This window comes from Suncus etruscus, chromosome 17 (assembly GCF_024139225.1).
Source record: "Suncus etruscus isolate mSunEtr1 chromosome 17, mSunEtr1.pri.cur, whole genome shotgun sequence".
Lineage (NCBI taxonomy): Eukaryota > Metazoa > Chordata > Mammalia > Eulipotyphla > Soricidae > Suncus > Suncus etruscus.
Window position 1 is genome coordinate 75,154,499 of NC_064864.1, and position 14,304 is coordinate 75,168,802.

Sequence of the window (14,304 nt, forward strand, 5' to 3'; positions counted from 1 at the left end):
AATTTTGCTAGAATTTGAAATGTAATATATAGTCCCCAGAAATCAATCATGATATTATGTATAATTTATAGCTTAGAGTGGTGGGTATTTATATTCACAATGTATACAGATTGTTTTTAAGCTGGCATCCCAAAGTCAAAAATGCATGTTTTCATAACTTGTTTTTAAGTTAAAAATATACTAGGTAATTATTTTTTTTTACAGATATTCAATTTACAAACGAAGCATGGTTTATGTTTTTGTTTATCATGCCCTTTAAACATTATGTTTTTGAGGTACTGGAAGAAATGGATATGTAGATTTTCAAAACCATAGAAAAAATAATTCATTTTTATTTTCACTTGGATCCATTGAGAGCATTATGCAAGAAATAGTATAAGTCACCTACTAAAATGGGATAAAACCAGGAGCTGGTAGGGAGCTTGCCTTAGACATGGCAGACCCAGGTCAATGCTGGTACCCTACATAGTCCTACCTTCTGTTCCTACCAGAAGCTATCCCTGAGCACAGAGTCAGAAGCAATCTCTGACACAGCCAGGTGTGAACTAAAACAAACAAATAAAAAACAAAAACAAAAGAAAGCACAAAAGGAGAAAAAAATAAAAAAATTAACTCCTAGAATTAAAGAAATAAAAATTCTATAGCAATCCTGTTGCTTCTATATAATTTAGTTGTCGCCAAGTCTTTAAATGCTCCCTTGCATAATCCACAAAACTCTATATCCATGTCATACTACCCATAATAAATATCCAATGATTATTTAGTGAAAGCAGTTTATATTTTTAAAGCACAAAGGTATTCTAAAAATGTGCTTCAAATCTAGCCCTTCATCAATAACTATTTATAGACCATATTAATAAGACAAAAATAGATGGAAACAGCTTTGGATGAAACCATTCTTGTACCATGTAACTTACATTGCTGAGTGCCAGGAGAGACTCACTGGTAAAAGGACTTTACTGTCAAGAGAGAATAAAGACCAGCGTATGACCATGTAATGTGGCCCACTTGTTATGTGGGATGAAGACCAAGGGAAGAGAAGCTCTGAAAGGGGACAGGCCCAGGCCTAATTATAGAAATGAAAGGAGCGGAAAAGAGAGATGGAGGGGGAGCAAGGCAGTGCGATGGCACTCATGGGGCTGGAATTAGACAGAGCTTTGGTATCTGCTTTACCTAAACCATGGGCCACTTTACCAGCATCAGACCAAATCTATAACAATCAGCTGAACAACTTGTGCTTTTTAGGGTGATGGGATCCAGGAAAGAAGAAACCTGGAGATATTGGTGGAGGGAAGGTGACACTGGGGGAGGGATAAGTGTTAGAACATTGTATGCCAAGAGCACTATGAGAGTTACATTTGTAAATCAAGATATCTAAATCAAAAAATATTATTTTCTTTCACATATAAAATATGTATTACCTAAAAGCATATAATACGGGGCCAGAGAGATAGCATGGAGTTGGGGCATTTGCCTTGCATGCGAAAGGATGGTGGTTCAATCCTGACATCCCATATGGTCCCCCGAGCCTGCGAGGAGTGATTTCTGAGCACATAGCCAGGAGTAACCCCTGAGTGCTGCCGGGTGTGACCCCAAAACCACTGGATCAAAAAGATGAATCCAACCTTCTGCTGCCTACAAGAAACACACCTGAATAGTCATAGACTATAAATAGTCATAGACTCAAAATCAAAGTCTGGAGGAAATCAATACAAGCAAACAACACCCTTAAAAAACCAGGGGTGGCCATATTAACATCAGATGACACAAACTTTAGACTCAGAAAAGTTGTAAGGAACAAAGATGGACACTTCAAGGAATATTTTCAACAGGAAGAAATCACATTACTAAATATCTAGTACAATTATTGACAAATTTGAAAGAGGATATCAATAATAACACAATAATTGTGGGAGACCTCAACACGGCCCTGTCAACACTTGATAGGTCAACCAGACTGAAACCCAACAAAATATACTAGCCCTGAAAAGAAAAATGGAAGAAAGAGGCCTACTAGATAGTTATAGGACATTCCATCCTCAGAAACCTGGATACACATTCTTCTCCAATGTACATGGGTCATTCTCCAGGATAGAACACATGCTGGCACATAAAAAATACCTCCATAAAATCAACAGGATAGAAATTTTGCAGGCTACCTTTGCTGACCACAGGCTCTGAAATTAGTTGTGAACTACAAAGGGACACAGAAGAACTTTAACAACTGGAAATTAAACAGCCTGCTACTGAATAACAAGTGGGTCTGAGATGAAATGAAAGAAGAAATCAAAATTTTCCTGGAAACAAATGACAATGAAGACACAAACTATCAGAATCTATGGGCCACAGCAAAAGCAATACCAAGAGGAAAATTTGTAGCTTTGCAAGCACACATCAGGACGGAAGAAGAGGCATACCTGAATAGCTTAATAATGGAACTTTTTATAAGATATTTATATTAGAAACTGATCAAAAAAGGAACCAAAAATAAGAAAACAGAAGGAAATAGCAAAGCTTAGAGCAGAAATCATGAAGTGGAAACCCAAAAAAACAATCTGAAAGATCAATGAAAGCAGAAGTTGGTTCTTTAAAAAAAAAAAAAAAACAACAAGATTGATAAATCATTGGCAGAACTCACAAAGAAAGAAACTAACTCATATTAGAAATAAAAAAGGGGGTGTCTTTCCGGGCCGGAGTTGCGGATAAGACAGACTCTGCTGGGCCCCTTAAGCACGGCAGACATTTTGGGGCTTCCCCGGCTTGCTTCAACCTGGGAACTTTGATCTTCTCTGGCATTCATCCCCTGATGGCTTGCCTCAGCTGAGGTGAGTCTTTCCGGACTGCAGTTGCAGATAAAGCTGACTGCTGGGCCCCTTAGGCTCGGCAGACATTTTGGGGCTTCCCCGGCTTGCTTCAACCTGGGAACTTTGATCTTCTCTGGCATTCATCCCCTGATGGCTTGCCTCAGCTGAGGTGAGTCTTTCCGGACTGCAGTTGCAGATAAAGCTGACTGCTGGGCCCCTTAGGCTCGGCAGACATTTTGGGGCTTCCCCGGCTTGCTTCAACCTGGGAACTTTGATCTTCTCTGGCATTCATCCCCTGATGGCTTGCCTCAGCTGAGGTGAGTCTTTCCGGACTGCAGTTGCAGATAAAGCTGACTGCTGGGCCCCTTAGGCTCGGCAGACATTTTGGGGCTTCCCTGGCTTGCTTCAACCTGGGAACTTTGATCTTCTCCCGCATTAATCCCTTCAAGGCGGCCTCGGCTGAGGTGTGTCTTTGCTGCTGGAGTTGTGGATAAGAGACTCTGCTGGGCCCCTTAAACTTGGCAGACATTTTGGGGCTTCCCCGGCTTGCTTCAACCTGGGAACTTTGATCTTCTCTGGCATTCATCCCCTGATGGCTTGCCTCAGCTGAGGTGAGTCTTTCCGGACTGCAGTTGCAGATAAAGCTGACTGCTGGGCCCCTTAGGCTCGGCAGACATTTTGGGGCTTCCCCGGCTTGCTTCAACCTGGGAACTTTGATCTTCTCTGGCATTCATCCCTGACGGCTTGTCTTGGCAGAGGTGAATCTTTCCAGGCCAGAGTTGCGAATAAAGCTGACCCTGCTGCCTCCCTTAAGCCCACCTATAAGGGGTTGAAGCAGAGGAGTGAGGCCACTCTGCTTCGTTTCGCGGCTGCACACTCCACTTAGTCAAGGAATACCACCACAACACGTAGAAAAACCCACAGCATAAGCATGACAATGGGGAAACTATGCAAACCAAACCAACACCAGCCAAAAAGAATGAAGATGGAAACTCTGATAACCCAACAATGGCCAACCACCTAAGCAGTCTTTCAGAAATGGAGTTTAGAGAAGAAATATGGAGGATGCTCACAGAACTCAAAGAAAGTATAGATCAGAACACTAATAAAAATCAAGAGAATATGAAGATAGAAATTAGAAAACTCCAAACTGAAATATCAGGTCAAATAACAGGTCAGAAAAACTCAGTAGACAAATTGAAGAACATAATGGATGAGCTTTTCAACAGGTTAAAAGCAGCTGAGGATAGAATTAGTGCGCTGGAAGATGCGATGCATAACAACTTTACACAGCAGAAGAGATTGGAAAAAAGCCTTAAATCAAATGATCAGACAATGGAAAAATTACTCAAATGAAAAAATTACTCAAGCAGATGAAAATAGAAGTCTTTGATAAGCTCAACAGAAACAACTTTAGAATCATTGGAATCCCAGAGACCCAAGAAGAAAATCTCCAGGAAAAATCAACAGTCAAGAACATCATCACAGAGAAACTACCAGACTAAGGAAAACAAGTGAACAAATCCAGCATGCCCTGAGAGTACCAGCTAAAAAAGACCCCAGGAGAAACACCCCAAGACACATCCTAGTCACAATGATGAATCCCACAGATAGAGATATAATACTGCAAGCAGAAAGATCAAAAAGGGAAATTACATTCCAGGGAGCATCCTTGAAATTTACAGCAGAGCTGTCACCAGAAACACTCAAGGCCAGAAGGCAGTGGTGGGATATAGTGACAAAACTCAATGAAATAAATGCTTCGGCAAGAATACTGCACCCAGCAAAACTCACTTTCAGGTTTGAAGGAAGTATACATGGCTTCACAGATAAACAAAAGCTCAAAAACTTTACAGACTCAAAACAAGCCTTAAAAGAAAAACTGAAAGATCTATTCTAAAGACAAGACAGAACAAAAAACACACCAAACTTCTACACAAAGATGGCAATAAATCCCATGACAATTATTTCTCTCAATGTCAATGGACTAAGTGCACCCGTTAAGAGGCACAGAGTGGCAAAATGGATCAAAAAACTGAAGCCAACCTTCTGCTGCCTACAAGAAACACACCTGAATAGTCAGAATAAACATAGACTCAAAATCAAAGGCTGGAGGAAAATCATTCAAGCAAAAAACACCCTTAAAAAAGCGGGGGTGGCCATACTAATATCAGATGACACAAACTTTATACTCAGAAAAGTTGTAATGGACAAAGATGGATATTATGTACTAATCAAGGGATATGTACAGCAGGAAGAAATCACTCTCCTAAACATATACACACACAATGAGGGACCAGCAAAGTATTTAATTGTTGACAAATATGAAAAAGGATATCAATAATAACACAATAATTGTGGGAGACCTCAACACAGGCTTGTCAACACTTGATAGGTCAACCAAATTGAAACCCAACAAAAATATACTAGACCTGAAAAGAGAAATGGAAGAAAGAGGCCTAGTAGATATATATAGGACACACCATTCTCAGAAACCTGGATACACATTCTTTTCCAATGTACATGGGTCATTCTCCAGGATAGACCAAATGCTGGCACATAAAACATACCTCCATAAAATCAAGAAGATAGACATTTTTCAGGCACCTTTGCTGACCACAAGGTTCTGAAATTGTATGTGAACTACAAAGGGACACAGAAGAAAAAATTTAACACCTGGAAATTAAACAGTCTACTACTGAACAACCAGTGGGTCCGAGATGAAGTCAAGAAGAATTGCTATAGCAATTAGGCAAGAAAAAGATATCAAGGGAATCCAGATAGAAAAGGAAGAAGTCAAGCTCTCACTGTTTGCAGATGACATGATATTCTACTTAAAAAACCCTAAATACTCTACCAAAAAGCTTCTAGAAATAATAAATTCATATAGCAAAGTGGCAGGCTACAAAATTAACACAAAAAATCAATGGCCTTTTTATACACTAATAATGATAGGAAATAAATGGACATTAAGAGAAAAATCCTATTCACATTAATTCCACACAAACTCAAATATCTTGGAGTCAACCTGACTAAAGATATGAAGGATATATACAAAGAAAACTATAAAACACTGCTCCAAGAAATAAGAGAGGACATGCGGAAATGGAAACACATACCCTGCTCATGGATTGGGAGGATCAACATCATTAAAATGGTAGTACTTCCAAAAGCATTGTACAGATTTAACACGATTCCTCTAAAGATACCCATGACATTCTTCAAAGAAGTGGATCAAACACTTCTGAAATTCATTTGGAACAATAAACAACCTCAAATAGCTAAAGCACTCCTTGGGAAAAGGAATATGGGAGGCATTACTTTTCTCCAATTTTAAGCTGTATTACAAAACAATAGTTATAAAAACAGCATGGTATTAGAATAAAGACAGACCCTCAGATCAGTGGAATAGGCTTGAGTACTCAGAGAATGTTCCTCAGACATATAACCACCTAGTTTTTGATAAAGGAGCAAGAAATCCTAAATGGAGCAAGGAAAGCCTATTCAACAAGTGGTATTGGCACAACTGGTTAGCCACTTGCAAAAAAGCGAACCCAGCTAACACCAAGTACAAAGGTAAAATCCAAATGGATTAAAGACCTAGATATCATATCTGAAACTATAAGGTTTATAGAACAACATGTAGGTGAAACACTCCAGGACATTGAGACTAAAGGCATCTTTAAGGAGGTGGAAGCAGAGATAAATAGATGGGACTATATTAAGCTGAGAAACTTCTGCATCTCAAAGGAGATAGTGCCCAGAATACAAAGGCCAGCCACTGAGTGGGAGAAATCATTCACCCAATACCCATCAGATAAGGGGCTAATAACCAAAATATTCAAGGCACTGATGGAACTTTACAAGAAAAAATTCTAATCCCATCAAAAAATGGAGAGAAGAAATGAACAGACACTTTGACAAAGAAGAAATACAAATGGCCAAAAGGCACATGAAAAATGTTCCACATTACTAATCATCAAGGAGATGCAAATCAAAACAACTATGAGGTACCAACTCACACCACAGAGACTGGTGCACATCACAAAGAATGAGAACAAGCAATGCTGGCGGGGATGTGGAGAGAAAGGAACTCTCTCACTGCTGGTGGCAATGCTGTCTAGTCCAAACTTTATGGAATGCTATATGAAGATTCCTCCAAAACCTCGAAATTGAGCTACCATACGATCCAGCTATAGCACCCCTAGGGATATACCCTAGGAATACAAAAATACAATACAAAAATCCCTTGCTCACACCTATATTCATTGCAGCACTATTTATAATAGCCAGACTCTGGAAACAACCAAGATGCCCTTCAACAGATGAATGGCTAAAGAAACTGTGGTACATATACACAATGGAATATTATGCAGCTGTCAGGAGAGATGAAGTCATGAAATTTTCCTATACATGGATGCACATGGACTCTACTATGCTGAGTGAAATAAGTCAGAGGGAGAGAGATAGACACAGAATTGTCTCATTCATCTATGGGTTTTAAGAAAAATAAGACATTTTTGCAATAATTTTCAGAGATTAAGAGAGGAGGGCTGGAAGATTCAGCTCATGATATGAAGCTCACCACAAAGAGTGGTGAGTGCAGTTAGAGAAATAACTAAACTGAGAACTATTGTAACAATGTGAATGAATAAGGGAAGTGGAAAGCCTGTCTAGAGTACAGGTGGGGGTCTGGTGGGGAGGAGGGAGATTTGGGACATTGGTGATGGGAATGTTGCACTGGTGAATGGGGATGTTCTTTACATGATTGAAACCCAACTACAATCATATTTGTAATCAAGGTGTTCCAATAGGCATATAAAAATAATATATATAATAGTATACAACTTATATAATGTATATTATTTATATGTTATATTTTTATTTTACATGTAAAACATATTTTATTTTAAAATATTTTTACATGTAAAATATATATAACATATTATAATATAAGTATATACATCTTTTCTTTTCCAAATGTATTTTTTTGAAAAGAAAATCCATCTAGACATATCTGCAATGTTTATAGAAGAGGAGAGTAACTCTTGTTTTGTAGACACTTGACTTGTCACTGCTTCCTGTACAGCCCTACCCAAGTTCTGAGGAGTTGAACTCTGGAGTGTCCTGTGATTCTTCACACTGACCTCAGTCTGGCTGGGCAGGAGATGGAGAAGGAGACACAGAAGCCCCGAGACTGGCTGCTGTCCTGCCTCGAGCTGCAACCAGACCTGTCACTGAACAAGCCACTCCTCTCTCTCCTGCCCTTTCCCCTTGTCTCTCTCTGCAGCTGCCTACACATTTTTCTGCTGGGCTGAGCTATCTCCTGACAGGTTGCAGTGTCCCCTTGGACACAGAATCTGCGGACAACTTTGGAGGCACCTGGACACCAGCTTTGAGTATGAAGTTTTGGTCTGTGCTGTCGGAGAGCAGAGTAGGACACTTGGTTCTTAAGGATGTCAATTGCCCATCTGACAGATTACAGACTGGCTGTCCCTGAAGGAGGCTGGAGGGCAGGATGGACACTCCCCCGGGACCTTGGCACCTTTTAGGGGACACACACTGCCAACTTTCTCAAAGATCACAGTGGTGATACCACAACCACTGCAGTATGTTGTAAATCACAGATAAGGGGAGAAGCTGTACCAGGAGGTCAAGTCTGAGAAGTCACGAAAGGCCCAGATACCTTCATTCTCCACACGACACAGGACAGGTTCTACTTACAGGGGTCCATAGTTATTTACCTAATAAAATATTGTGTTTTCACTGCTCTCAAGGTGAATGACCAGCAAGGCCATACACACATGATTCACAGGACTCTTATCAGTTACTACATCTTTAATAAAATAAAAAGTGGAGATAGGTTTCATATGTGCTAAAGAAAATATGTAAATGATGTGCAGAGTGACTAAAAATAAGAAACACAGGGGGAGACTCACAGATCGGGGGGGGGTGTGGATCTTTGCCTCAGGTTTTCAAGAAACGCTTCCTCATTCATTAATCATGTGGACACAGGTTACTTGCAGACTGAAATGTTTAAAATTCTTTTGAAACGGATGTTCTCGGTCACTTTCCTGAAATTCTCTCCAAAAACTGGTGCTTCCCAAGAGGATCTAGGAGTCACAGAGTGGGGGCAGTGATATGTACCCCCCATCTGTGCCAGGAATGGGAGACAGACACATGGGCAGGCTTCAGTCGCTGATGCTTCTACTTGATCTGCAGAGGGGCTGAGTAAGAAGACTAAGAAGGCCAAGAAACAGATGGTCACGGCCTCGTCCACACAACAGCCTCACCAGACAAGCAGCGAGGAGCCCTACAAGGATCCTCCACAGCCCACTCACTCCTCCCCTGCCCACTCGCTCCTCCATGGCCCGCTCACTCCTCCTCATCCCACGCTCCTCCATGGCCCACTTGCTCCTCCTCAGACTACTCGCTCCTCCACATCTCACCAACCTGCAGTGAACCGGATGCTCATGCTATGAACGTCTCTGCCCGAGACCCTCTATTAAATACTTGACTAGCCCAGAATCACCCAGATATCTGGTGACCACATGCAAGGCCCCAACCCCACAAGGGAGTCTCCTCTCGTCTTCACAGTATGGGTGGGGCCAGTAGCTGAGGCGTGGCGCCCTGTTGGGGCTCAGGAAATGTCCTCTCTGGCAGAAGAGGTTGTGTAGGGGTGAGCCTGACTCCCTACTGCATGGGTCTGAGACACCCATCTCTGAGTGAGGCTTCCCACATCTCAGCCTGTGAGCTCCCAGGCTTGGGGCGAAGGTTGCAGGATCAGCTCTAGAAACAGGTGGGGAGAAAGTTATTGGTCCACCTCTCTAATTACAAATATTCACCAAACTTATACCTTCCTTGAATGCTGCTGCTAACAGGGCAGTTATAGCATAACCTATAGAAGTGACAAAGTGAGAAAATAGAACTTGCCTTTCTCTCTGGGAAAATTCAATGTGTACAAATCAACATATGTGGAGATACATATCACAGATACATATGCACAAATACTCCCACATAGGCAATGGTAATGTATATGAATGTGTCTGCGAGAGTATGAACAGATGTAAGTGTGCCATCATGTCTGTGAATATGTGTACAAACACAAATACAAGCACATATGACTACGTGCTGGGAGTGTGTACATATGTATGGATATATTTGTGACCATGGACATGTGAGTGTGCAGGCTTGAGGGTATGCACATACAGGCAGCATGTGTGAGGCGAACACATCCATACTGTGAGCCTAGTACTCATATGAGTGTGTGCATGTGTATGCATATGTGAATGTATAAGGCAAACAGGTGAATGAGTGTGGCCATGAGAATGAGTGTGTGTGAGTGTGTGCATCTGTGTAAGACTGAATGGACATTCACCTCGAATAGATTCCGATGGGAGATTTGACTGAAAAATTACCAAGAAGCAGCGACTCGTGATACTAGTTTGTATTGTCCTGTTCAAAGTAAACTGCATTTCAGTTTCAGTTTCAAAGGAGCACTGGGTGAGGGGGAAAACTTGGTGATGACTGGGAGGAGTCTGCACATTCCTGCCTTCCTTAACGAGTATTTTCTAAGTAAACATTTTCCTCTTTTTGCCCAAGATGCCTTGAAATTAAAAATCAAATATTAACTTTGATCTCTATAATTCTATTTATCTCCGTTTACAGATACTGAATTTGTCCTCCTGGCTTTCCTTTCTAATCTTATACTTGTGTGCATGTGTTTTGTCCTAACATGCTCCTGGCAGCTCTGTGTACATCTTGGACACAAGCCATGGAGAGGACACAGACCATACAGAGCCTTCCCCGATGTCTCCCAGGGCTCAGGGAGGGCTCTTTTCTGTAAGCCCCTAGCGCCACAGCACTAACCACATGATGACATGTCTGTCCCATTTCTGACAGCCCAGAACTCCAGAACATCAGAGTCCCCGTGATTGGAGGGACAGGGTGAGACTCCCCAGCCCCAAGCGGCTGTGCAGGGAAGAGAGCAATGCCAACACAGAAGCTGGCCACTCTAGAGTATGTACAGGAGTAGAGCGGCGGGGCTGGGCTGCAGAGCCTCCCAAACCATACCCCACACACAGAGATGGGCTTGCCAAGTGATCTCACATCTGCAGATCCCCTCAGGTCCGTTCACACAATGACGTGAAAATTACAGCGCTGGGCAGTTTAGCGAGCAGCTGTCTCTGTAGGCTGCTGCAGGCTCATCTTTGAAACATGCGTGCTTGGAAACAAGCTGTTCATGTGCATTCTCTGCTCATGGCCATGGCCCCCAAATTCCCACTCCACACAGAGCCCGGAAGACCTGTGTGCCCACACAGCCCCCAGTGTCCGCCCGTGGCCCCACATGGGGCACACCCCACATGGCCTCTAAAGATGCCCCAGATAGCAGGACACGTAAGCATCATTTTCCTCCCAAGGGACACTTAGCATCAGCGCAGAACAAGTCACAGAAGGAAACAATTTCTCCATTATCGTGGATTCCTGCTTTGAAGTCCAGGAAAATCGAGGCAAGTTGAGTTACGGTCATTGGTTTAAGACAAGGTGATCTAATTCTTTTTGTAACAGAAAATACTCAGCCTAGAGATGCAGGCAAATTGATCCTGTGGAACTATTTGTGGCCACTCATTCCTCCAGCCTCACTGCAGGAAGGGCCACATTCCTGTTTTCTGTTAAGTCAAGCATGCTAAGACATGTGTGTACCTGGCGTGCTGAAACAGCTCAATAGAGCAGAAACACCCCTCGGACATCCTTAGGGATCTAGGATCCTGCTTTTGGACTCTCAGCCTTTGGTTTTTGTCTAGTTGGACCCCGAGAGTAGGTGGCAGCCTTCCTGCCATCAACACCAACAGCACAGGCACAGTGGATGAATGCAATTCATCTCCACCAGTGCTGAGGCCCTTCACACTGGCCCGGGGTATGCATTCAGGGTTCAGGGCCACTTCTGGCTCCACCTTCCAGAGACCAAAGTGAACAGAAGCGTTCACTTTGATATCTGGGGAAGTGTCTCCAGGCAGGAGGAAATGAGTGAAGATGCCTACGATGAGCTTAGTGTCACAAATTGCGCAAAACCCTAAGCAATCGAAATCAGTTCCAGCCCCAAACAGAAAGGAGGAGCACCCAAGTCACCGGCCTTGGGTCACTGCCTGTGGCCATCCCCAACATATAGTTTCTGCACCAGCACCAAGGACTCTTACCAGATGGAGGGGGCATCAGTCCCGCTGATCTCCAGGAAGTCGTAGCCATCCTCCAGCTGGAAGTCAGTGAAGACCAAGGCGATCGTGTCCCCAGGCTCAGCCAGGATGGTCCAGGTGCAGTCCGCATTATTCTCGTATTCCGAGGGGAAGTGGGGGCTGGAGATGCTGCTGCTGGTACCACGGAGGGTCCCCCCACAGGAGCCCTCGGCTAGAGGGACAGAGACAGGACAGTGATCAGAGGGGCTCAGCAGGTACCACACCAGGGCTATGTGGTGGCCGACATTGACCTGTCCCTCCAGGTAGAAAGTCCCTCCCAGGCAGAAATTACACCAGCACATGCCCAACTGGCAGAATCAATTGCTCAGGTATAAAAGGCCCCGTGGTGACTTTCCTCAGTGGAAGCAAATGCTGGGGCCTGATGTTTAGAGTTTAGCTATTTTCAAAGGTGTCCTGTCCCATTGGAAATCCACCTTTTCTGTCCACTGCAAAGGCCACCTGCTTGAAAGGAACAGTCTCTTCTTTACTCTCTACAGAGTCTGGGATGTACATTGGGTTTTAAACTCTGAGAAAGTTCTAGGCTCAGGTCATATCAGAGACATATCAAATAATATAAACATCTTGAGTAAAAAATCACTACAGATAAATGTAGAAAGGGAGATGTTGGAAAAGTAGCAAACAAGAGTCAAGAACAAATCTCAGATACATCTGATATCATTAATGTATAGATTTGAATAGAATTTGATCAATATTGGCTTGGAGACAGATACACTGGAGGTTTCCAGAGAAACAGTAGATGAATTATACGTGATTACCAATCATCAAATAGTGTCATGTATAAAATGTCCATTTGGTTCATGCATAGAGAATTTGTTAAAGACAGATCTATGGACAACACTCCGTACTCCCGTCTCCTCTCTCCTCCATCTCTCGGGCCTTCTTTCATAGTTCCATCAAATCATTCCTCCTGCTCCTCTTTCCAAGTGCCATGAGATTATTCCCTAAAGTCATCTAAGAAGCTCTGATTACAGGTATTGACAATCCCTGGAGCAGGGTGGGAGCTGCCTTCCATCCCTAGGGCCACACCAACTTCTGATGAAGTAACACACCGCATAAACACATCAGACACTTAAACATTAGACCCCATCCAAAGAAATATAGATGCATGCCCTGACATAACCAAGTATCAGCAAAGATGATAGCAGGGCTCTGTTGAAGGCAGATGGGCCATAGCCTCATAGCATCCAAGGCTAAGCACATCTCGAGATAAGGACTACTACAGATTTGCAGTATAGTGTTTATGGAAATTTGTGTTCCAATGCCCTGTGTCTATCTGGATATGTGTAGCTGTGTCACTGGAACATCTGTACTTGGAGGAACATTTGGAAGTGACATCAGTGGTATTCATGATACTTCTCCAACTGAACATGTTTTGCCCCTAGTTTCCAAATACAACACTCAGCACATAAAAGGAGTGTGTGAAACTACCAACTTAGAGTTTTTTTAAAATAATTTAATGTTTAGGGGTATGGAAATTGTAAATAGCTGAAGTATACACAGCAAAGTAGGCAGGTACTTTTCAGAGAACTTTAATCCCTGACAATTAATGTATTCTTGAATTTTAATAAATTCATTTGGGCAATCATGTTAGTTGTGAATTCCTCTTTGGAATTTGGCGGCCAGAGATTTTTTTTTACTGCAAGTCTTTTAAGTATAATTCAATGGCAAAACCTCCGGGGAGCAGAAGGGGTCACTGCCTTTGGTTTAGTGGATGAGAGTAACCCCAGAAGATAGAAAAATGATACAATGGACCTTATAAAAATAGGAAAGACTGTGTTTAAAGTACCTGGGAAGAGAAATAGCAATTTGAAATAAATGTAGATATGACCTTATATAATGTTAATAAGATAGTATAAAATAAGTTGAAAAGCAATAGACTTATATAAAATCAGGTATACTGTATTATCTTAAATAAAGTGATAACTTGACTAAACAATAAAGGCTAATGAAACCAAAGAAACCTAGTAAACTTCAAACATTTAAAAAATGACAGAATAAAAATATCTGTAATGCTGTAATGAGATATTGTCTGCAATTTGATGTTACTCAGAGTTTAGTAAAAAGACTATAAATGACTAAATAAAATTAATTTCTGAATGAATTGATAAATACTATGAAGGTTTAACACTTTTTTTCAGATATAAGGAAATAAAAACAATAGTGAAATACTTGAAGTTTGAAAAGTTAGTTTAAAAAAGTAATAATCCAGGCTTAATCAGACACAATTCTCCATTCCAGAAACCACT

At 42.0% G+C, this 14,304-nt stretch overlaps 1 protein-coding gene across 1 annotated transcript in view; it reads right to left on the minus strand.

The window, feature by feature from the left end:
* CSMD1 (CUB and Sushi multiple domains 1) overlaps positions 1–14,304 on the minus strand; it is a 942,957-nt gene that overhangs the window by 303,498 nt on the left and 625,155 nt on the right. Inside the window, exon 5 of the mRNA XM_049790475.1 lies at positions 12,002–12,209. Within this exon, the coding sequence (XP_049646432.1) occupies positions 12,002–12,209 (208 nt within the window). The remainder of the gene's footprint in view (positions 1–12,001; positions 12,210–14,304) is intronic.